Here is a 23,751-nt window from a genome sequence, read left to right as displayed (position 1 = left end):
TTCTGTCTCTGTCTCTCTCAAAAATAAATAAACATTAAAAAAAATTTTTTTTTAAATAAAATACATAAGGAATTTCTACAGCTCAATAGCAAAAAAAAAAAAAAAAAAAAAGTAACAAGATTTAAAAACAGGCTGAGGACTTGAATAGGCATTTCTCCAAAGAAGACCTGCAATTGACCAACAGGTGTATTCATTGGCTTTTTATGTCAACTGACAAAATTCTTTGCCCATTTTGTTATTGGTCTCAAAAGTCTTTGTATACTGCTTTCTCTTAAACCCTGTCCAGCCACCGTGGAACAATCCATAGCTAGCTTGCTGGGTATGATGAGCATGAAGCAGAGATGAGCCAAGATTAGCCTACATCGTTTAGCCACCAGCCAAACCTGCAGCTTATCAAGATAAATGAGTGAACCTAACCCACCAGAAGAATCATGTAGCTGAGATAAATAAATGATTATTGTTTTGTGTCACTAAGTTTGGGGGTGGTTTCTTAAATAGTAAAAACACATATACTGGGGCGCCTGGGTGGCGCAGTCGGTTAAGCGTCCGACTTCAGCCAGGTCACGATCTCGCGGTCCGTGAGTTCGAGCCCCGCGTCAGGCTCTGGGCTGATGGCTCGGAGCCTGGAGCCTGTCCGATTCTGTGTCTCCCTCTCTCTCTGCCCCTCCCCCGTTCATGCTCTGTCTCTCTCTGTCCCAAAAATAAATAAAAAAAAAAAAAAAAAAAAAAACGTTGAAAAAAAAAAAAAACACATATACTAGCATGGTTAGGAGTTCAGTCTCTGTAATAATAAACTGTGGTCCACAGGCCAAATCTATTTTGAACCTTCTATTAATCATTGAAATGTGGAACATAAATTAATCTTGGAAAAGGAATATCTTTTATAATCAATACCCAAAAAATTTCTTTTAATAAAATACTATATAGTTCTGGGAGATATCAACAGATTTTCTAGTCTCAGACAAAGTTTACAGGGATAGCCAATGATATTCCATACACAGACATTAGGTTAATTCCTCCAAGAATTAAACAGGCTCCTTTTGCATTTAAGAGAGGAAAAAAATGAAATAACTTTGTAACATCAGTAAGAAAACTCATCTTCAAACAAACTGCATGTACAAATATATAAATGAGATTACTATATTCTTTTTAAAAAATTTTTTATTTCTCTTTTGAGAGAGAGCACGAGCTCTGAGCTGTCAGCACAGAGCCCGATGTGAGGTTCAAACTCACAAACCATGAGATCATGACCCGAGCCGAAGTCAGGATGCTTAACCAACTGAGCCACCCAGGCACCCCAAGAAAAGTTATCTTCAAACAAATTGCACACACAAATATATATGTGAGATGACTATATATTTTTAAGGGCAGTATATAGTGCCTTATATTTCAATATGTAAAATTCACATGTTCTTTGATTTAGCGTTTCCACGGCCAGGTATCTAACCCACAGGTATTCAAACACATGAATCGAGGCATATTATAAGTAATGTAGTATAAAGAGACTGTTAGAACCAAAATGTCCATCAGTAAAGAAATGACTGTAATGTCTGTCAGTGGTCAGGTAATGGCAATCCATATTAGGGAACTCTACACGGCTATTAAGAAATGAGGGAGATCTATATATATTAATAAAAATCGGAGAGGCTGGGTGGCTCAGTCAGTTGAGCGACCGACTTTGGCTCAGGTCATAATCTCACAGTTTGTGAGTTCGAGTCCCGCATCAGGCTCTGTGCTGACAGCTCGGAGCCTGGAGCCTGCTGTCTCCCTCTCTCTCTGACCCTCCCCCGTTCATGCTTTCTCTCTCTGTCTCAAACATAAATAAACATTTAAAAATTTTTAAAAAGAAAAATCACTAAGATATTTGGTTAGGTGGGGTAGGAAAAATTGATGATCAGTTATACATAAAGTGATATAATATACAAGAAGAGGAATTGTAGTTGACTCCCAAGTATCCATTTCACCTCAGTTAAGTAGTATATGTCAGTTAGTCCATGACACTGTTTTACTGAAAGCCACATTGTTCTCATTTTACAACAGTAAGGGATCCAACCTTAGGAGGACCTCAGATCTGAAATGACAAAGTAGAAAGACATAAATAAATTGTGCCTTGAATGGCCACTGAGCCACTGATTGTACCAGACCTTGAATCCTCTCTGTTTCTAGATTTCTAGATATGTAAGATAATAAATTACTGTGTAAGCCAGTTTGCCTTAAGAATTGTTGTTACTTGTAGCTGGAAGCATCTTTATGGGATAGTTGAAAAAGACAAAGCCTGAAACTAAAACCCCAAATGTTCATATTTAGATCTGTGCGATGAATTATGGATAATTCTTTTTCTTTTGGCTTAAAGTATATTTTTAAATTTTTATACAGCAAATTTGTTTAATAAAAAATACTTACCGGGGCGCCTGGGTGGCGCAGTCGGTTAAGCGTCCGACTTCAGCCAGGTCACGATCTTGCGGTCCGTGAGTTCGAGCCCCGCGTCAGGCTCTGGGTTGATGGCTCGGAGCCTGGAGCCTGTTTCCGATTCTGTGTCTCCCTCTCTCTCTCTGCCCCTCCCCCGTTCATGCTCTGTCTCTCTCTGTCCCAAAAATAAATTTAAAAAAAAGTTGAAAAAAAAAATTTTTTTAAATAAAAAATACTTATCAAAGCATCCAAATTAAGCACCTTTAATTCAAGTTTTATTACTCCTGAGATTTTCTGTGACTCTTAGACATGTTTTGTAAGATCACTTCCTTCTACTACATGTCTGTCATCAAAAAGTGAGATAAACCAAAGGTGAAGGGCAGGTAGGTCTTACAGAAAAAAGAGAGAGAGAAAAAATGCAATATTCACTGTCATCTACTTAGGCTTTTAAATCAGTGCTATATGGGTGCCTCAGTCAGTTAAGCGTCAGACTGCAGCTCAGGTGAAGATCTCACGGTTCGTGGGTTCAAGCCCCACATCTGGCTCTGCGCTGACAGCTAGGAGCCTGGAGCCTGCTTCAGATTCTGTGCCGCCTCCTCTTTCTCTGCCCCATTCATGCTCACTCACTCTCAAAAATAAATAAACATTAAAAAAATGTTTTTAATAAATAAATCAGTGCTGTAAATGGTTGAATCAGTACTGGAGCTATTAATTTTCATTGCTTTTCCTCCATAAAAAGATGATAGGTATAGTACAAATAAATGTATTCCACAGATTTGGATTTACCATCATGAAAACGCTTTCTAAATTTATATTTATTGACTTTCTGAGAAACTAGTAGTCTCTTATTACCAAGAATAGTATCATTTACAGATTGGAACTTAACACAAACTAACGAAGTCAAGGAGGGAAAACACCAAGCAAATACTTTAAAACAAAATATTTGCTAGTCAAGTGTCACATTCTAAATTTATTTTTGCATAGAGTTTATAGCTTGAATGAATATAAGCTCTTTTCAGACATGTCTAGGCTTGTCTGCTATCCTGGTAGTTAGGGCCTCAAGAGTCTTCTTTAACATGAGAGGTGCTTTATTTTTGTTTTTGTTTTTTTTTCCTTAAAATGAAATGTATGTTATAGGGCTGAGGGCATAATGTTATCTCCGTATTAACCCTCCAAGCTAGACCTGAAGACAAAGGAGAAAGGAGCTGAAGGCCAGAATAAAAAACTTCACAAGATGATCCAAGAGACACAATGGCACAAACAGCACTGATTTGGTGCTCATGTGACATAGTAAATGCTAACTAAGTCTCCTGGGGACATGACTTTGACCCAAGGAGAACTCAGAGCAGTGCTGTTTTGTTTTCTTTTGTTTCTTGTTTTTGTTTTCCATTGAGTATTATGTTAGCTGTGGGTTTTTCATATATGGCATTTATTATGTTGAGGACATGTTCCCTCTAAACCTCCTTTGTGAGGGTTTTATCATGAATGGATTTTGTACTTTATCACATGCTTTTTCTGCATCTGTTGAAATGATCATACGGTTTTTATCGTTTCTCTTGTTGATGAGGTGTGTATCACATTGATTGTTTGGGAATATTGAATTACCCTTGTATCCCAGGAATAAATCCCACTTGATCATGGTAAATGTATTGTTGGATTTGATTGTTTATTTTGTTGAGGATCTTTGCTTCTGTGTTCATCAGAGATATTGGCCTGTAGTTCTCTTTTTTTGTAGTGCCTTTATCAACTTTGGTACGAGGGTAATGCTGGCCTCATGAAACCTCCCTTCCTCTTCTATTTTTTGGAATAGTTTGAGATGAATAAGTATTATCTCTTCTTTAAATGTTTGGTAGAATTCACCTGTAAAGCCATCTGGTCCGGAATTTTGTTTGGAGTTTTTTGATTATTGATTGAATTTCATTACTGGTAGTTAGTCTGTTCAGATTTTCTATTTATTCCTGATTCAGTTTTGGGAGGTTATATGTTTCTAGAAATTGATCCATCTCTTATTGGTTATCCAATTTGTTGGCATATAATTTTTTATAATACTTTCTTATAATCCCTTGTATTTTGGAGATGTCAGTTATTTCTCCTCTTTCATTTCTGATTTTGAGTTCTCTCTCTGTCTCTCTTACTCTCCCTCATTCCCTCCCCCCTTCTGTCTCTCTTCTTAATGAGTCTGGCCAAAGTTTTTTCAATTTTTTTTTTTTTTTTAATCTTTTCAAGAACCAGCTCCTGTTTTCATTGGTCTGTTATATTGTTGTCTTTTTATATTCTATTTTATTTCTTCTCTAATGTTCCTTCTATTGGTTTGGGGTTTTTTTTGTTGTTGTTCTTTTCTAGCCTTTAAGTGTAAGGTTAGGTTGTTTATGTGAGATTTGTCTTGCTTCTTGAGTTAGGCGTATATTGCTATAAACTTCCCTCTTGGAGCAGCTTTTGCTGAATCCCAAAGATTTTGGACTGTTGTGTTTTCATTTCCATTTGTCTCCATGTATTTTTTTATTTCCTCTTTGATTTCTTGGTTGACCCATTTATTGTTTAGTACCATGTTATTTAACCTCCATGTATTTGTGTTTTTCCATATTTTTTTCTTGTGGTTGTAGAATTCCAGTTTCATAGCATTGTGGTCAGAAAAGATGCATGGTATGACTTCAGTCTTTTTTAATTTGTTGAGACTTGTGGCCTAATACATGATCTGTTCTGGAGAATGTTCCATGTGTACTTGAAAAGAATTGTATTCAGCTGTTTTAGGATGGAATATTCTGAATATATCTGTTAAATCCATTTGATCCAATGTGTTATTCAAAGCCACTTGTCCTTGTTGTCCAAAGTGTCCTTGTGATTATGTTTGGATGATCTATCCATTGATGTAAGTGGGGTGTTGAAGTTCCCTACTATTCTTGTATTATTATCAATTACTTCCTTTATGTTTTTTATTTGCTGTATTTGGGTGCCCCATGTGGGTGCATAAATATTTACAATTATTATATCTTCTTGGATTGTTCACTTTATGATTATGTAGTGTTCTTCTTTGTCTTATTAGTCTTTGTTTTAAAGTCTATTTTGTCAGATATAAGTATTACTACCCCAGCTTTCTTTTCACGTCCATTTGCATGATAAAACTTCCTCCATCCCTTCACTTTCAATCTGCACTGAATCTGCATTCAATCTGTGTTTAGGTCTGAAATGAGCCTCTTGTAGTTAGCGTATAGATAGGTCTTGCGTTTTTATCTATTCTGTCATCCTATGTCTTTTGATTGAGGCATTTGCTCCATTTAAATTCAAAGTAATTATTGATAGGTATGTATTCACCACCATTTTGTTACTCATTTCATAGTTGCTTGTGTAGTTCTTCTCTATTCCTTCTCTTGCTCTCTCGTCTCACTATTTTCTGGCTTTCTGTAGTGATATTCCTGGATTCCTTTTCTTTACTTTTTGTGTAGCATCTATTATTAGTATTTTATTTATGGTTACCATTAGTTTTGTACACAACACCTTCTGCATATAGCAGTATATATTAAGTTATGGTCGCTTAAGTTTGAACTCATTCTTTACTCTTCACCTCACCCCTTGCCCCAAGTTTTAGGTGTATAGTACCATACTTTACATCCTTTTATTTTGTGAATCCCTTGACTGATTTTTATAGATATAATTAATCTTACTGCTTTTGTGCTTCCTAATATTTTCTAACTCTTGCTTACAGTCTTTTCTTTTTTCTTTTTTTTTTAAATTTTTTAATGTTTATTTATTTTTGAGAGAGAGAGAGAATCTGAAGCAGGCTTCGGGCTCTGAGCTGTCAGCACAGAGCCTGATGCAGGGCTCAAACTCACGAACCACAAGATCATGACCTGAGCTGAAGTTGGACACTCAGCCAACTAAGCCACCCAGGCACCTCTACAGTCTTTTCTTTTCACATAAAGAATCCTCTTTAACATTTCTTGTAAGGCTGGTTTAGTGATGAATTCCTCTAACTTTTATTTGTCTGAGAAACTCTTTCATCTCTCCTTCTGTCCTGAGTGATAGACTTGCTGGATAGAGTACTCTTGATTGCAGAGTTTTTTCTTTCAGCACTTTGAATATATCATGCCACTCCATTCTGGTCTGCAAAGTTTCTGCTGAAAAATCAGCTGCTAACTTTATATAAACTTTATGGGACTTCCCTTGTCTATAACTGTTTTCTTTTCTCTTGCTGCTTTTAAAAATTATTCTTTATCACTGCTTTTTGCCATTTTAATTCCTATGTGTTTTGGTGTGGAACTCCTTGGATTGATTTTGTTGGGATCTCTCTGTGCCTCCTGGATCTGAATTCCTGTTTCCTTCCCCAGATTCAGGAAGTTTTCAGCTATTATTTCTTCAGATAAAATTTCTTCCCCCTTCTCTCTCCCTTTTCCTTATGGGATCCCTATGTATGAATGTTATGCTTGATGATGTCACTGAATTCTCAATTTATTTTCAATTTTTCTTTTTCTTTTTTCTTTCTCTCATTCAGCTTGATTACTCTATATTACTCTGTCTTCCAGGTCACTGATCTATCTTTCTGCTTCCTCTAGTCTACTGTTTATGCCATCTAGCATAGTTTTAATTTCACTTATTGAGTTCTTCATTTCTCATTGGTTCTTTTTCATGTTTTCTGTCTCTTTGTTGAGGGTCTCACTGAGGTCTTCCACTCTTTTCTCAATTCCAGTGAGTATCTTTATGACCATTACTTTAAATTTTCTGTCAGACATATTACTTACCTGTTTCATTCAGCTCTCTTGCTATGATTTTGCCCTGTTCTTTCATTTGAGAGATATTCCTCTGTCTCCTGATTTTGTCTCTCTGTGTCTGTTTCTATGGGTTAGAAAAGTCAGCTACATCTCCTGCTCTTAAAAGTAGTGGCCTGTAGTGTGTTGTCCCCTGTTCAACAGAACCTGGCACTTCAGAGTTGTCTCCTATGTGTGTTACATGCACCCTACTGTTGTGGCTGAGCCATGTTTGCCATCAGTCTGCATTGGTTCTTTTTTCCCTATCGTGGATGGGGTTTGGTCCCTGTGTTGTTAGTGAGCAGTCTGGGGCTACATTGGGCTTGAGTTGAGTCAGACTAGGTGTTTTCCAGAGGTGTATAGCACCAACCTGCAGGGTACTCTCACTGTGTGGTCCCCTGGGAGGCTTTTGTTGTTGGGTGGGACCTGCAGTCAGATCATATACCTGCCCTCAGCAGTTGAACTGGTATGTGTGATTTTCTTCCCCATTTACTCAGGGAAGGAGGCACTTTGGGGTGGTGCTGGCCCCTGCCAGGGCTGATTGCACACTGCCGTGCTTGTGGTACTGCTTTGGATGGACTCCTGCTGAGGATGTGTTGGGTGGGCTGGATCTGTAAGAGAACACAAGGGCAGAGGAACCATGCTAGCAATTTCATGCTGGTCCATTGTTGAAGCAGTGCTATTTTGGTACCTCAAAAGTTTGCAGCTTTAAGAGAACTGGGAAGCAAAACATTTGTTATGCACAGACATATAATCTCTTTGAGACAGTGATTCCACCACCTTTAAGTAGTGTTTTGAATGGAAAAGATCAAAAAGTCTGGCAGGAGATTCTGATAATAGGAAGATTCTAAAAGAGTATAGAACTTGCCTGGCTATTTGACTTAATGACACCTGCAAAAGTTACCACTAAATAGCAGTAAAGAAGTGTCTATATCAGGAATCCATTTGATGTTTAAGTCCCTCACAGGTGAAATTCTTTAATGGATTACTTCTCAAAAAATCTGGAAATACTTCCATTCCCAGCCCATATCTCTGCTTAAACAATTTTAGCTCCAAGCAAGCTTCTCTGCAGGGAAGGTATTGTCGGGTAGAAAGCATTTATGGCAATAAGTCAGTATTACATTATTTGAATTTAAGGGATGCGTACATAAGAATCCCATCGGAGTTGTTCAACTATCCATTCATCCATCCAACAGTCTGTCAAATACAATGCAAACAGTTTTCATGGAGTAGAGCAAAAGCTAGATTGAAGTGGGTTAGACTGATTCTCAAAATATGGTTCTCAATAAGGGTACTTTGATAAGCTGCAAACTTGTTCCTATTGTATAAGTTCTTTATCCAATTCCAGTGATAAAGTTTCATACTTCTTTACAAATAGGACTATTTATTAGTAAATAGTTAAAGAAGAGTATAAACAGATTAATGAAATCTCTGTTTCTTTAAGAATTAAAGAAATCATGCAGCTTTTGACAATAAACATGCACAAAAGTAAATAGTTGAAATCCCCAAAATTGTCAGAATCAATGCTATGTTAGTAGTTCATGATTAAATTTGATTTGTGTTAAGGCTTTCAAATAATGAGAGGCTCACTCTTTAGTTATAATTCTCTTTATGACTTATTATCAATTTATTTCATTGTGTGTTAATGCTACTATGTGTATTCATGCATATTTGCATAAATATTCTGTTCTATTCTTTTTCTGTAGCTAGACTTGATCCATAGTCATGTCAAATACACTTCTATTGCTAAAGCAGTTGTACACAATCCTTAAAACGTCAAGCAATACAGGGGCGCCTGGGTGGCGCAGTCGGTTAAGCGTCCGACTTCAGCCAGGTCACAATCTCGCGGTCCGTGAGTTCGAGCCCCGCGTCAGGCTCTGGGCTGATGGCTCGGAGCCTGGAGCCTGTTTCCGATTCTGTGTCTCCCTCTCTCTCTGCCCCTCCCCCGTTCATGCTCTGTCTCTCTCTGTCCCAAAAATAAATAAAAAACGTTTAAAAAAAAAAACAAAAACGTCAAGCAATACTTATTTCTCATCACCACATTTTAAAAAATTATTCTAATGAATATATTTGGGATCATAGAGTATGGCTCCCTCTGTTGGAGCATACATATTTCCACAGCCATGCATGTCTGACACATATCAGCTAAAGATGAAAGGAGGAGAATGCATCATCCAAATTCTGTTCTGCTAAAAAGTGGGAACTACTAGGGCAGCTGGGCTGTGAAGTACTTTTTTCAGTCAAATAGGTCGTGTTCAAAAGTTTGATCAAAAATAAGTCATTACAGCATGGTCTAGACAACTTTTAAGAAATTTGGTTCTCAAAATAATGAAGAGAAGGAAAGCTGGTATAGCTAAAGAAGAAGATGGGGGTTCGAGGATAGCCTTCCTTTGAGAAGATAGAAGAAATTTGAACATGTATAAGCTTAGAGGACAACCATTGTCAAGCAGGAGGCTAAAGAGGCAGGGTAAGGGAGAACAAAAGTTAGAGCAGGATTCCCAGAGGTGGGTCAAAAAGTCATCAAATGCTCAAGAAAATGGGATCTTCAGTATGAAATCCTTAATGACACAAAATAATCACGAGCTACTCAAATAATTTAGAACAAAGTACAAATGAAATGTTATGGGTTTTGTTACAGTGTGGCAGTGTTCATTATCACTTCCAATGAACCGTTGGTAAAATCTAGCCCTGCATAAAACACTAAATTTTAGAGTAAAAATACTAATGAATAATTTGAAAATATATGGTAAAAATTTCCTATTTTATTGGGGCATCTGGGTGGCCCAGTGGGTTAAGCATCTGACACTTGTTTTTGGCTCGGGTCGTGATCTCACAGTTCATGAGTTCGAGCCCCACATCAGGCTCTGCACTATCAGCTTGGAATTCTCTCTCTTTTCCTCTCTCTCTCTGCCTCTCCCCTTCTCACTCACTCTTTCAAAATAAATAAAGTTTTAAAACATTTCCTGTTTTATTTTGAAGTAATATTCAAATAATGTTTTCTCTTTTTTTTCCCCCAGATTGGACTCCTTCTTATCCTGAGCCAGTGTACATCCCAACAGGTCTAGAGATAGAACCCCTTTATCCAAACTACAAGGAAGATACTGTGGTTTATCTAGCTGAAGACGGTGGGTACATAATAAAACATGTTGCTATAAAATATAATTTGGTATCTATATTCATCTCTTAATTATATTTGTTTTGCTGTTTATAATGGAAACTGCAGAATACCATGAAGTCTCTGTCACCATCAAGATGTTTGGTTACAGATTGATTCAAGTGTGGATTTAGTGTTAATTATATTCTTGAAGGTGTACTGCAGTTTATGCAAAGTTGCTTTTAAAAAAAAAACATAATGCCCACTAGAATGGAGAGTTATGTTTAAAAGGAATTATGTTCACATCACCTTTCAAAGAGAAATCCAGTAGAGTATTCTGCAACTATTGTTGCCTCTCTATTGATAGCTCATGTTCGTGAAATCTTTCAGATGACTTTATTTTCATTTCATGCCAATTTGATGCATTTCTTGAGATTGCATCTTTAAAAGGGGAAAATACCCCACACTGCAAATAACGTCTAAGATTATACCTCAGGAAAAGTGTTCTGAACAGTCAAGATCAATATTTGTACTTTGAGAACTCTATTAATGCAGAATCTCGTATCTGCTTTACAATAGTATGCTAATAACAAAACATAGATGTCTCAGCCTATATGCCAAACTGTGTTGCTCCTAAAGCACCAGGTAAGGAAATATGGGATTCCTGCACAGTTTCACCATCCAAGTTCTATATCTTAGAGCATATATTAGAGATAACTTCAGGAAGCATATGTATTTTATTTAAAGGGCTGGCAAAACAAAAATGTACAAGGATTGTTTCCTATACAGTAAGCAATTCTATAAATCATATACTCACATATTTTTTAAGAACCAGAGTAAAGACAAGCATCTCTGATTTTTTTTTAATTTCAAATATTTACATGGCTAACCTGCCTTAGAACTTCCACACATAACTTAAATGTGATCTGATAAAATATTAAAATAGTTGAGGTGAGTCAATCAGGGTCTTGTCAGGAACTGAATAGCATACTGGGAGTAATTTAAGAAAGTTTAATGAAAGTATAACTTACCAAAGTGTGGATAGACTTAAGAGAGACTCACAAGGGATGGTAAAGCAATATAAAACTGTCAAGAGAGCAAAATCATTGTGTGTCCTAGGCCTGAAAGAGTAAGAGGACAAAATGGTTTTCAGATCTGTAGCTATAGGAAAGAGAAATCTCCAAACAACAAGGTGCATAGATAGAATTCTGGGTTCATGTTTTTTTTTCTTCTAAAAATTTTTTCTTTAAAATGTTCCATTGTCTTGTGACATCTTTTGTCTTAAATAAAAAGTTAGCCATAATTTTTATCATTGTTCCCTACATATATATAATGTGTCTTTTTCTCTCTGGCTGTTTTCAGCAATTTGACTATGATCTGCCTAGATTTGGATACCATTATATTTGGATACCTGCTTGAAGTTTGCTGGACTTCTTTGATCCATAGGTTAATAGAGTTGGATTTTTTTTTCAAATTTGACAACTTTTCATCCATTATTTATTCACATATTTTTTCTGTATTCTTTCTCTTCTGGCCTTTGGAGTGCCAATTACACATATGTTGGATTTCTAGCTATGTTCCACATGTCATTGGATCTTTTTTTTTTCTTCTCTGTCCTTGAGTCTGGATAATTGTATTTATCTGTTTTTAAATTTACTGCATCTGTCTTTTGCAGTATTCAATTTTTCTTAAGCCTCAGGAAAAGTGTTCTTAACAGTCAAGATCGATATTTGTACTTTGAGAACTCTAGTAATGCAAAATCTCATATCTGATTTACGATAGTATGCTAATAACAAAACATCTTTCTTAAACCCATCTAATAAATCATTAACTTCAGTTATTGTAATTTTTATTTCTAGCCTTTTCATTTGGTTCTTTTTTTGTAGTTTTTCAGGGTTTTTTTGAGATTACTTGATCTGTTTGTTCGTTATCTCTATCTTTTCCTGTAAGTCTTTAGATATATATTCAGAGTCATCTGTTAATCCCAACATCTCAGTTATCTTGGGGTTTGTTGAAAATTGTGTGCGTGTGTGTGTGTGTGACCATGGGTCACATTTTTCCTGCTTTTCTTCATGTTTCATATTTTTTCCTAATCATATGCAGGACGTTGTAAAGATATGTTTTAGAAGTCTGTATTATGTTCTTTTTAAAAATTATGCCACAGTTTGTTCTGGTAGGCAGCTAAATTGTTGGCATATCATTTTGCTTCTTTCAGGCTTGGTTTTATTTTTTTATAAGGGCAGACTTTTGTAAGGGCAAAATTTTTATTTTGTCTTAGTCCTTCAGTTAGTCCTAGGTCTTGGTCTTTACCCTTGGATGTGGTACGTATGCCTAGTATGCTCCCTTTCTTGAATCATGAAGGAATGCTTGAGATGCTCCATAAAGTCTTTCCATTCCGGATAGGTTAGAATTACAGTATATTCTAGAATTGCATATCTCAGAGCCACAGTAACATTTTCCTATCTTATTCAGTCTTATCTTATGCTTATACAGCCAAGCCCTCAGCCATGAAGGGAACCACCAGGGAACCACCATGTAGACTTTTGAGGCCCTCCATCTATGTAGCTTTCATCTCTCTGGTGTCCTGTCTCATAAATTTCCGTAGCCCCAAGCAACTGTCTTGCCTCCTCAGCTCAGCAAGACTGTTAGAGTATTCTTAAGTGCCACCTTCTTAGGATGTAGTCAGAAAGTATTCCCAGGAAGAAAGCCAGGGTTAAACATGGGCATACTTCATGTATTTATCTTCTTTCAACTATTATTATAGTTCTAGTCTGTGTGGTATCCAAATATATGGAAACAGCTCATATTTTTTTATCCAGCTTTATAGTTATTTATAGTGAATGGGAAAGTTCAGGACCAATTACTTCATAAAAATTAGAAGTAGGATAAATACTTTTAATGTGACAAATACATGAATTTATTTTAGGCATTGCTTTTCTAGTCTGAAAATTCTTAGACTTTCTTACTTCAACAAATCTGTATGTTAGTGTCAAATTACTTTAAAATTTTAAATCCTTAGTGACACTTCAGTTATACTGTGGCTCCAAACTCTGTGCAGAATAATCTGTGTACTTTAGACATGGCTTGATACCTTTATGGTCTTCTTCTGTCATCAGCTTACAAGGAGCCCTGTTTTGTGTATTCCCGAGTAGGGGGCAACCGAACACCCGTGAAGCAACCTGTGGATAACTATGACAATACTTTGATGTTTGAAGCAAGGTTTGAGAGTGGAAATCTACAGAAGGTAGTCAAAGTGTAGGTTTTAATTATTTTTATTTGAGGAGCTGGACCTTCAACTATTTATTATTTTCTGTATTAGGTACGTTAAAGTTTTAGTATTCATTAATGAACTGTAATTCCTTTAAGTATAGATGCCAGTTAGAGATTGTGAAGGGGGTATGAAAGGTTCAAATTCTGGATTCAAATACTATGAACCTTAGCAGATTTCTGTACTGTACATTTTTAATATGCCAGTATGAACTGTCAGACAGACACTCACACACATAAACTCACACTGCTTCTCAAATTTTTTACTGGAATAGTGTTTGAGATGAGTGTTCTATAAAATATGTTTGGGAACATGCATGCTATCCAAGAGCATTCTTTAAGAGAATTTTTACTATGAAAATATTTAAATACAGAGAATAATACAGTTCTCTATTAATCATCATACACCCATGACCTAGATTCAACAGCTCTGGTTTTGCATCCTTTATTTCACCTATTTCTCAATCACTATTTATAACACATACACACACACAGTAAGTACATAGTCCTGATAGAAGAGAAGGTTACTTGGCAAAGAAAAGTCACAAATAACCCAGCAAGATTTTGTGTGTGTGTGTGTGTGTATGTGTGTGTGTGTGTGTGTGTGTGTAAAACAAATGTGCCAGTAAAATTTTTACCTTTATTTAAGTATCCTTAGTGATTAAGTACGAGGGATGCAAATAGTTACCAAAAACAGTCCTTAAAGAGTTTTCAAATTTTTTAATGTATGTGGTTGTATTAATTTATATGTTTTAAACTTTTCCCAGTGATAGTATTTCAGATCTCTAGAGTTTGAATCTAATAGAAAAAGGAATATATATCTGAAGTAAAAAAAAAAAAAAAAGAAACAGTGGACTCTAAGTTTTAAGAGCTCTTTAATCATTTCTTTTATAGGAAATGTAATCGGGGTAAAATACAGAATTTTTTTATCAAATGCCCATTTTAATGTGCTCTCTTGAATTACAAAGAAATAAAAAGGCTTTAGAGAATTAGCACAGAAGCAATTTCATATCCAGTAAGAACATTTCAAAACTTTTATCTTTTACAATTACTTGCTGTTGGATGCTGCCTAAATAGTTTCAGGAAAAAAGGCTCTCAGTGAATAGGTAAAAGTAAAATAATTTTCCTTATGTAATTTAAATTTGAATGTCATTTTTACATGTTTTTTTTTCCTTTTTGTGTATTAGGGCAGAATATGAATACCAGTTGACTGTGCGCCCTGACCTCTTCACAAATAAACACACCCAGTGGTACTATTTCCAAGTCACTAATACTCAAGCAGGAATCGTCTACCGATTCACTATAATCAATTTCACTAAGGCTGCTAGTCTTTACAATCGGGGTATGCGCCCACTGTTTTATTCTGAAAAAGAGGCCAAGGCTCATAATATTGGCTGGCAGAGAATAGGAGACCAAATCAAATATTATAGGAACAACCAGGGACAAGAGGGGCGCCATTATTTCTCTCTTACATGGACATTTCAATTTCCACACAACAAAGATACCTGCTACTTTGCTCACTGCTATCCATATACTTACACCAACCTGCAAGAATACTTGTCTAGTATCAATAATGACTCAGTACGGTCAAAGTTTTGTAAAATACGTGTCCTGTGCCACACAATTGCTAGAAACATGGTGTATGTTTTAACGATCACTACTCCTTTGAAGAATGCTGACTCAAGAAAGCGAAAGGCTGTGATTTTGACTGCAAGGGTACATCCAGGGGAAACCAACAGCTCTTGGATCATGAAAGGCTTCCTAGATTATATTTTAGGAGACTCAAGTGATGCACAGTTGCTTCGGGACACTTTCATCTTCAAGGTGGTACCTATGCTGAATCCAGATGGTGTGATAGTGGGAAATTATCGTTGTTCCTTAGCTGGACAAGATTTAAACCGTAACTATACATCTGTCCTAAAGGAATCATTTCCTTCTGTTTGGTATACCCGGAACATGATCCATAGGTAAGATAAGCCTCAAATTACCTCTCTGCTTATTTAGTAAACTTGGAAGTGAGAATTTGGTTACCACAATCCCATTCATTTTACCCTAGCTTCTTAAGATAGTTTAATCGTTTAACTATAGCTACTTAATTTTTTCTCCACTCTTGCCACTCTTCTTTCTGGCATTATGCCACTGGATTCACTATCCTTTTCTTAAATAATGAATAAATTTCTAGAACATTTTAGTGGCTTTGTGAAACTAATAGTTAAATTTGCATATCCCAAATCTGGTTTCTTGCTAAAGGTAGCACTGATGTTTACTTCAGGATGCTTGAATCTCTTACATGTGGAAATTAGTTATATGTCATAGGGCCTCCTGGCACTATATTGTTCATACATTGCTCTTTGATGAGCCTTTTTTTTATTAAGTATTTTAATTCTAGTATACTTAACATATAATATTATATTAGTTTAGGTGTACAATATAGTCGTTCAACATTTCTATACATTACTCGGTGCTCATCATGATAAGTGTACTCTTTTGACTATCAGGTTGCATAGTTATTGCAATTTTGATGAATAATAGTGTTTATTTCCCCCGGAAAAGAAATGAACAGCTTTAAATTTTCCAAAGAATCCAGAGCAGCAAATGCACATAATATTTAAATTTTTGTTGAATGGGTGAATTCTTTAATAGATTCAGTTAATAACAATCAGGAATAGGCATGTGCTAGAGCAGAAAGATTTACTGGAGTCAGAGAACCCCATTCCAAGTCCAAAGCCTCTTGACTTTTTTGGTTAAGAGTGTGGAGTGGAGTTACAATATCAGATTGGAATCCTGGAATGCCATTTGCTGTGTGGCCTTGAGCAATTTAAAAACAAATCTAAAGCTTGGTTTTCTCATCTATAAAGTATATAGATGTGGTAATAATAATACTTACTTCATAGGCAGGAGGATTAAATGAGAGTGTTATTTAAAAAGTGCCCAGATGGGGAGCCTGGGTGGCTCAGTCGGTTAAGCATCTGACTTCGGCTCGGGTCATGATCTCACGGTCTGTGAGTTCAAGCCACGCATGGGGCTCTGTGCTGACAGCTTGGAGCCTGGAGCCTGCTTCAGATTCTGTGTCTCCCTCTCTGCCCCTCCCCTGTTCATGCTCAATTAAACATTTAAAAAAATTATAAAAAGTACCCAGAATAAAATACAGAACATTGAAAGATCTAAGTGTTTTCAGTGTTAGCTCAAATATAAAAAGAAAAAATTGATAATGAATCAGATATAGATGTAAAAACTGTTGGTAAACTATTCAGGATTATTCAAATATTTACAATAATAAGTACATTACAGAGACTGCTTATATCCTTATCCCACTTTGCTAGGGCCCCTAGTGCAAGTACAAGAACCCTGTTTCAAGGCTGAGGATGTCAAGGGTACCTCCAGTCCATCAGAGCTGCTGACAGGCTTAGGATGGCCCCAGTTATCTCAGTTCAGCATCAGCTTTCACTTCCGTGTTAATCCTTTTAGCTGCTTAGGCACAAAGGGACTAAGGTGCAGATCCCCACCAAAAGGACTCAAAACTCTGTTTTCATACCCCTCACAGATGTGGTCTCCAGGATTCCCTGTAGTTATCTGAGAAATATTAAGTGATTAAAAAAATAATAACCTATGACGTCCTTTTTCCCCTGGGGATAACAAACAATAAAAAGAGAGCTAAGTAATGTGATGACCCTGATTGGATTCTGGGACAGAAAAGACATTCGTGGCAAAACCAGTGAAATCCAAATAAGGTTGGGAGTGTAGTTACTAGTAGTATACCAATGTTGGTTTCTTCATTTTGAACACTGTACCATGGTTAAATAATTTGTTAATGGGGGGAAACTGGGTGAGGAGTACATGGAAACACTACTATTTTTGCAAATTTTGGGTAATCTAAAATTATTCTAGAATTTTTTTAAAAAAATCATAAGAAAGGATGCTGATTAGAATATCTATAGTGTCTGCTTAGTGCTCTTTGACAAAGGGTCCCCGGTCCAACACAAGATGGATTATAGGCCAAGGCCCTTTGGCTTGTCTCTGTAGAAAATACTTTAAATGTCTTAGTTCTTCTCAGGTTGCCTTGTAAGAAGGTTAAGGCAGGAATCTACTCAGTAAGTTTCAGAAAGACTTCCAAGAAGGAAAACTACCTCAACGCAATTGATCATAGGCAGGTAAGTAGAATAAGAAGTCACATATGTGTGGGAAGGCAAGCAGCTATAAATATATCTAAGATTTAGTATAGTTAAAGAATATGAGAATAAGAGAAAGTAGTTTTAGTATACGTTACTTAGAATGTCTTAACCTGTGGGTAAGAAAAAAGATCCAAGATGTTTCTCAAGTGATTTAAATTCATGTAAAATTTAGAGAGACCCTTCAGAAGTAATGATATATCTTTGAGAATGAGTTAGAAGTTTGTTTTAACTTACATATAAGAAAATGAAAGGTCATTGAAACTGGGGAAATGTTTATTTCAAAATGTTTAGTGTATTTCATATTTAAGGCCCTAACTTGATATTCTTGTTTTATAATCTACTTTGTTATCTAAAAACTTGTAATGATCATTTAGTGACTTTCTGTCAGTCTTCCATTTTCCATTAGAATTTATTGGGCACCAAATGAGAAAAGGGCAACCAATTAATACATGTAACAGACTTTACTTTGGGATTTCACTATAGTTTAAAGGAGTATTGTTGCTAATATAAGCTATGTTTTGATTTTAGGTTTTAATATTTTTGTTATAAAAGTAATATATTTCATATTACTATAAGTCCCATTCATTACTAACATTTTGGTACTTACCCTTCCAGATATAATAGTATATGTGATTTTGGTTACTTAAGTGATAGAACACTATATAAAGTTTAGAAATATGGGGGAGAGGAGGCAAAAAATGCCCATCATCCTACCATCTTAACACCACTTTTTTTTAACCTTTTTAATGCCTCTTCATTAGTTATTTTCATCAGTTTGGAGGGGGCTTATTTTTTTATAGCTTTAATACTCATTGAATGGCAAGTTTTACAAGCCAAGGATTGTGCTCCTAAGAAATGTGTAGTAATTCGTTAAAAATTTACCAGAAAAAAAATTCAAACTTTAGTGCCATTTTTCTCAAAATGATATTTACCATTTTTTTAATGTTTGTATTTATTTTTGAGACAGAGAGAGACAGAGCGTGAGCAAGGGAGGGGCAGAGAGAGAGGGAGACACAGAATCCAAAGCAGGCTCCAGGCTCTGAGCTGTCAGCACAGAGTCCGATGCAGGGCTCGAACTCACGGACTGCGAGATCATGACCTGAGCTGAAGTCAGATGCTCAACCGACTGAACCACCCAGGCGCCCCAGATATTTACCATTTTAATCAAGGGTTGTATAATAATTGGTTTCAGCACCAAGTTGTCTGGTACTCGGTTTTTACCAAATATTTGGATACTTGTGTACATAGCACTGTTCTAGATGATTTGAAGCATTTCTTACCCATAAGGAGATTAAATATCAAAAATATAAAAAATTTCCAAGGCAAGTGTCAAGTAAATGGTACCAATATTATGTGCTACAGGAATTCAAAAAAAAGAAAAATCTATGACCCTAATTAGGAAGTGAGACATGAAGTCAGCCTTGAGGGGCAGTATTTGCACATACAGAGATGAAGAAAGATGTTCTAGTCAGAAAGAATCTCTGTGAAAGCTAATGGGCAAAGCTAGGAGTGAGCTGTTTTCTGTGTGCAAGGGAAAACCAGAATAATAAAGCAGAGGGATCCTGTTGGAGAGTCTTGGGTGGAAGGTAAATTTTATCCTTATAATGGAAGATAAACATTCACATTTTATATATGTATATAGTTAATAGGAAATTATTAGAGATGTTTTAAAATTGTCAATAATGTGCAGTATGGATAAGAGAAAGAAGTCGAAAGCAAGGATATAAGAAATTCTGTTTATTTGGATATTAGACTTGTAAATCCATAGTTCCACCCAGAGAAGAAAAATGCAGAGGTGAAATTTAGTAACTTTGTTCTTTTTTTTCCTTGGTAGATTAATGGAGAAACGAGAGGTTATTTTATATTGTGACCTTCATGGCCATAGTAGGAAAGAGAACATCTTCATGTATGGTTGTGACGGTAGTGATAGATGTAAAGCATTATACTTACAACAACAAATCTTTCCACTTATGCTGAGCAAAAATTGTCCAGATAAAGTAAGTACCATTTAAGATTTTTTTTTTAAGATTTTTTTTCTTTTTTAACCTTTATTTATTTTTGAGATAGAGAGAGACAGCATGAATGGGGAGGGTCAGAGAGAGGGAGACATAGAATCTGAAACAGGCTCCAGGCTGTGAGTTGTCAGCACAGAGCCCGACACGGGGCTCAAACTCACGGACCATGAGATCACGACCTGAGCCAAAGTCGGCCACTTAACCTCCTGAGCCACCCAGGTGCCCCCCATTTAAGATTTTTAACTTTTCTTTTATTACATGTTGCTCATGTGAGACTGCAGAATAGATCATCTCAGTAAACTGCTTTTTTATTTATTTTGCCTGGTTTATACAATTGACCATAAAAAAGCAACTGTGGGGAATGTTTAATTTGAAATGTGAAGGAAAAAATGTGCCTTATCCTTCCACCTTAATGGTAAAAGTCTAGTTTCCTCATAAGGTCGGGAACAAGGCCGGGAAAGCCAGCCTTAACCCCTTCAATTCAGCCTTATACTGGAGGTTCTAAGTGCTGAAAGGCAAGAGAGAAATAAAAGGCAGACACTTTGGAAAGGAACAAGTAATAAAGAGGACACAGTTGTCTTCATAGAAAATCCGAAGCAGTCCACAAAAAAAGTCCTCGAATAAGTGAGTTCAGCAATGTCCTACATGACAAGGTCCACCCACAAAAACCAGTTACATGTCTACAGACTCACACCAGACACTTGGAAACCACAACTGAAAATGGTATCATTTACTGTAGCTTCAGAATAAATTAAATACTTGTGACTGTAAAGGAATGATACAAGGGAGAATTTTAGAGGTGATGGAATTGACCTATATCCTGATTGTAGTAGTGCTTGCACAGATCTCTACACGTGTTTAACTCAGAATGGAACACAAGTCACCTTTATCACAAATAAAAAATAAAATTACGAAAACTTTTTTTTTTGTACTAAAACATTTTATAGATATAACAGTCTTTTAGGACAGCTTTCCAGTGATCGATCTTGTGAAAATAAAGCATCCTTATCAATTCAAAAAATCTACATTAATCAGGGACACTTCGGTGGTTCGTCAGTTGAGCCTCTGACTTGGGATCAGGTCATGGTCTCGTGACTTGTGGGTTTGAGCCCCACATCGGGCTCTGTGCTCACAGCTCAGAGCCTGGAGCTTGCTTTGGATTCTCCCCCTCCCCACCCCCCCATCTCTGCCCCTCCCCTTGCTCACACTCTTGGCTCTCTCAAAAATAAACATTAAAAAAATTTTTTTAATCTACATTAATCTTTATTTCTAAACATATTTAAGCCCTTTCCTTTAAGTTTTTTAAAGTATAAGATCTTATCCCAACAGTATCAAGAATTAATCAATAGGTTTTGAAGGTATATGTTTTATATAGATTAAAAGTAAAATTTATTACCAGCATTCAAAGCTGTAGTTCTCAGAAATGTAAATATGTCATCCTTAGGAAATAAAAGCCCGTGAAACTTTAGAGAGAATTACTGCTTTTGCACTACTTCCTCCTTTTCAATCCTAGTTCTGAGAAAGACATTGTACTCAGAAAAACACATTTTTCTCATTTTTATTTGCTTATTTTTAGTTTTCATTCTCAGCTTGCAAGTTTAACGTTCAGAAGAGCAAAGAGGGAACAGGAAGGGTGGTAATGTGGAAAATGGGAATCAAGAACAGCTTCACCATGGAGGCTACTTTTTGTGGATCTACCCTGGGTAAGACCAAGTGTTCTCATTCATGGCTGTCAGAGCTTCAAACCAAAGAGACGTTTTTAACGTAAGATTAATAGTGTAGACAGTTTGATAGTGAGCACTTTCTTCCTACTTAGAAACATGCTGGTGTCCAATCAATTCTCTAAACGGGATGAATAAACAAACTACCGCTATATGCATCTCCATCTCATCATTTTCCCTTTGTTTAGGAAAGGGAGTTTTAGCATATAGATAAAATACCTAATTGGTTATTTCATGAACTAATTTTTTATTGTTTTTGTTATGTTTTTAAGAAAGAGTCCTTATAGATGACTCCTGGTTGCAAGAAAAAGCAATGTTCATACTTAAAACATCAGGATAGACATGTCTTTAGTGGATTTGCTATCTGCAAGTCAAAATAGACTGGGTTTGTTGGGGGTTCCTTGGGGGGTCAATTTATATTTGAATGGAAGCACTTGTTTCCTTTAAAAATAAAAGTGTGTGGGGGCACCTGGGTGGCTCAGTCAGTTAAGCATCTGACTTTGGCTCAGGTCGTGATCCTGTGTGAGTTCAAGTGAGTTCAAACCTTGCCTGCATCAGGCTCTGTGCTGACAGCTCAGAGCCTGGAGCCTGCTTCAGAATCTGTGTCCCTCGCCCTCTTGTGCTGTCTCTCTCTCAAAAATAAATATTTTTTTAAAATGTTTTTAAAATTGTGCTCTGTAGTTACATTTAAGAAATCTTTTGGTTTACCCTTAGAATGTTCCATATTAAGATAATGGTTATGTTTTTAGAAAATTTATTGACTCAAAGGAAAGTGCTAGAAACCCACACATGTATTTCTGGTCTTTAAAGCACCTTGAAACTGATATAATGGTATCTATGATGATGAAAACATTAAAATATTTACCCAAGTTTTTCTCTAAGTGATTACGAGCATGTTTATAACTGATAACCAAGTATTCCATATGTTCTTATTAAATATTCTTCAGCCCTACAACATAGCCTACTATGTGTTAAGTCAGCTTTGATCCAGATGTGGAGAGGGAATGAAGGAAAGCAATAAGCTGTTAAATGACTTGCCCTGGAGAAGCAAATCCAAAGGACAGGAGATGGAATCTGACCAGAGGTTTTATTTATACTCTGTGAAAACACAGAACGTAAGCCTGCCTGTTAAGGACAAATGGTGGTTAAACTTATTGATGTTTTAGGTAATAAACGAGGTACTCATTTCAACACAAAAGACTTGGAGTCGATGGGGTATCATTTTTGTGATTCTCTTTTGGACTATTGTGACCCAGACCGAACCAAGGTAAGCAAAGTCCATTTGGTAATGCTTCAAACTCCACTTTATCAGATAACATAATCTAACTAAGGGCCTATAGCAGTGTTTTTCTTTTACTATCCCAACAGTGTTTGGGGTTTTTGGTACTTGATGTCCTCATAGTTGCTGTGCCAGGTATCTATAAATATTCAATTAGTTTAATTAGGAAATAAAGTTAATTTATAATTAATTTATCATTTTCCCCTAGTACTATCAGTGCCTGAAAGAATTGGAAGAGATGGAAAAACATATAAATTTGGAAAAAGTCCTTGAGGATTCAGATACTTCTCTGAAAGAAATTGCATTGGATCTAGAGTCTAGGTAAGTCAAGATAGTGGATGTAATATAACTTGTGTTTTACTATGTCCTTATTAATAACTGTAGGATATAAAATTATCAGTCTCAACTGAAAATCCCAACTATAGGTAGAGGAGAGAGGGAGAGAGAGACAGAGCGTGAGTGGGAGAGGGGCAGAAAGAGAGGGAGACACAGAATCCAAAACAGGCTCAGGCTCTGAGCTGTCAGCACAGAGCCCGACGCAGGGCTTGAACTCACGAACCATGAGATCATGACCTGAGTGGAAGCCAGACGCTTAACCAACTGAGCCACCCAGGTGCCCCTGTAAACATAATTAGAACCATTTCTACCGTTCCAATAAGATAACAGTTTAATAAAAATAACAGTTGAAATTTTAAAATGCCACCAAAATATTATTGTTTTAATATTTATAATATATAATTAATAAGTTACTTGTAAATATAAAATATAAATATAATTAAAATAATTATTATATCAAAGTTATTTTTTTTTGTAGTAGCCGAGGCTCTGACAGTTCAGAATCCAATGAGTCTCAGACTTACCTTCTCAAATTAACTTCTCAGGTATGATTGAAAATTTCTGCCTATGGTATGGATATACTAAATAGGTACTCTTCTCATTATGACTAATAATCAGGCAAAAAATGCTTGCAGTTGTGTAATTATTGTGTAACAGTAATTGTTATTTTCTGATTATGTAACATATCTTTAAATCCTAGAATTTTCTAACCTTAG

General features: G+C 36.1%; 1 protein-coding gene across 10 annotated transcripts in view; it reads left to right on the top strand.

Annotated features, from left to right (window-relative positions):
• Positions 1-23,751, top strand: part of AGBL3 (AGBL carboxypeptidase 3) — a 73,020-nt gene that overhangs the window by 10,370 nt on the left and 38,899 nt on the right. For 8 of the 10 annotated variants that reach the window (XM_058724205.1, XM_058724197.1, XM_058724198.1 and 5 more), the window contains 8 exons: positions 10,169-10,276; positions 13,362-13,500; positions 14,700-15,479; positions 19,519-19,681; positions 21,276-21,402; positions 22,587-22,687; positions 22,908-23,020; positions 23,514-23,580. In XM_058724205.1, the coding sequence (XP_058580188.1) occupies positions 10,169-10,276; positions 13,362-13,500; positions 14,700-15,479; positions 19,519-19,681; positions 21,276-21,402; positions 22,587-22,687; positions 22,908-23,020; positions 23,514-23,580 (1,598 nt within the window). The remainder of the gene's footprint in view (positions 1-10,168; positions 10,277-13,361; positions 13,501-14,699; positions 15,480-19,518; positions 19,682-21,275; positions 21,403-22,586; positions 22,688-22,907; positions 23,021-23,513; positions 23,581-23,751) is intronic. The other 2 variants (XM_058724200.1, XM_058724203.1) reach the window with 1 other exon arrangement.

Source organism: Neofelis nebulosa, chromosome 4, assembly GCF_028018385.1.
Source record: "Neofelis nebulosa isolate mNeoNeb1 chromosome 4, mNeoNeb1.pri, whole genome shotgun sequence".
Lineage (NCBI taxonomy): Eukaryota > Metazoa > Chordata > Mammalia > Carnivora > Felidae > Neofelis > Neofelis nebulosa.
This window is presented reverse-complemented; position numbering and strand designations above follow the sequence as displayed.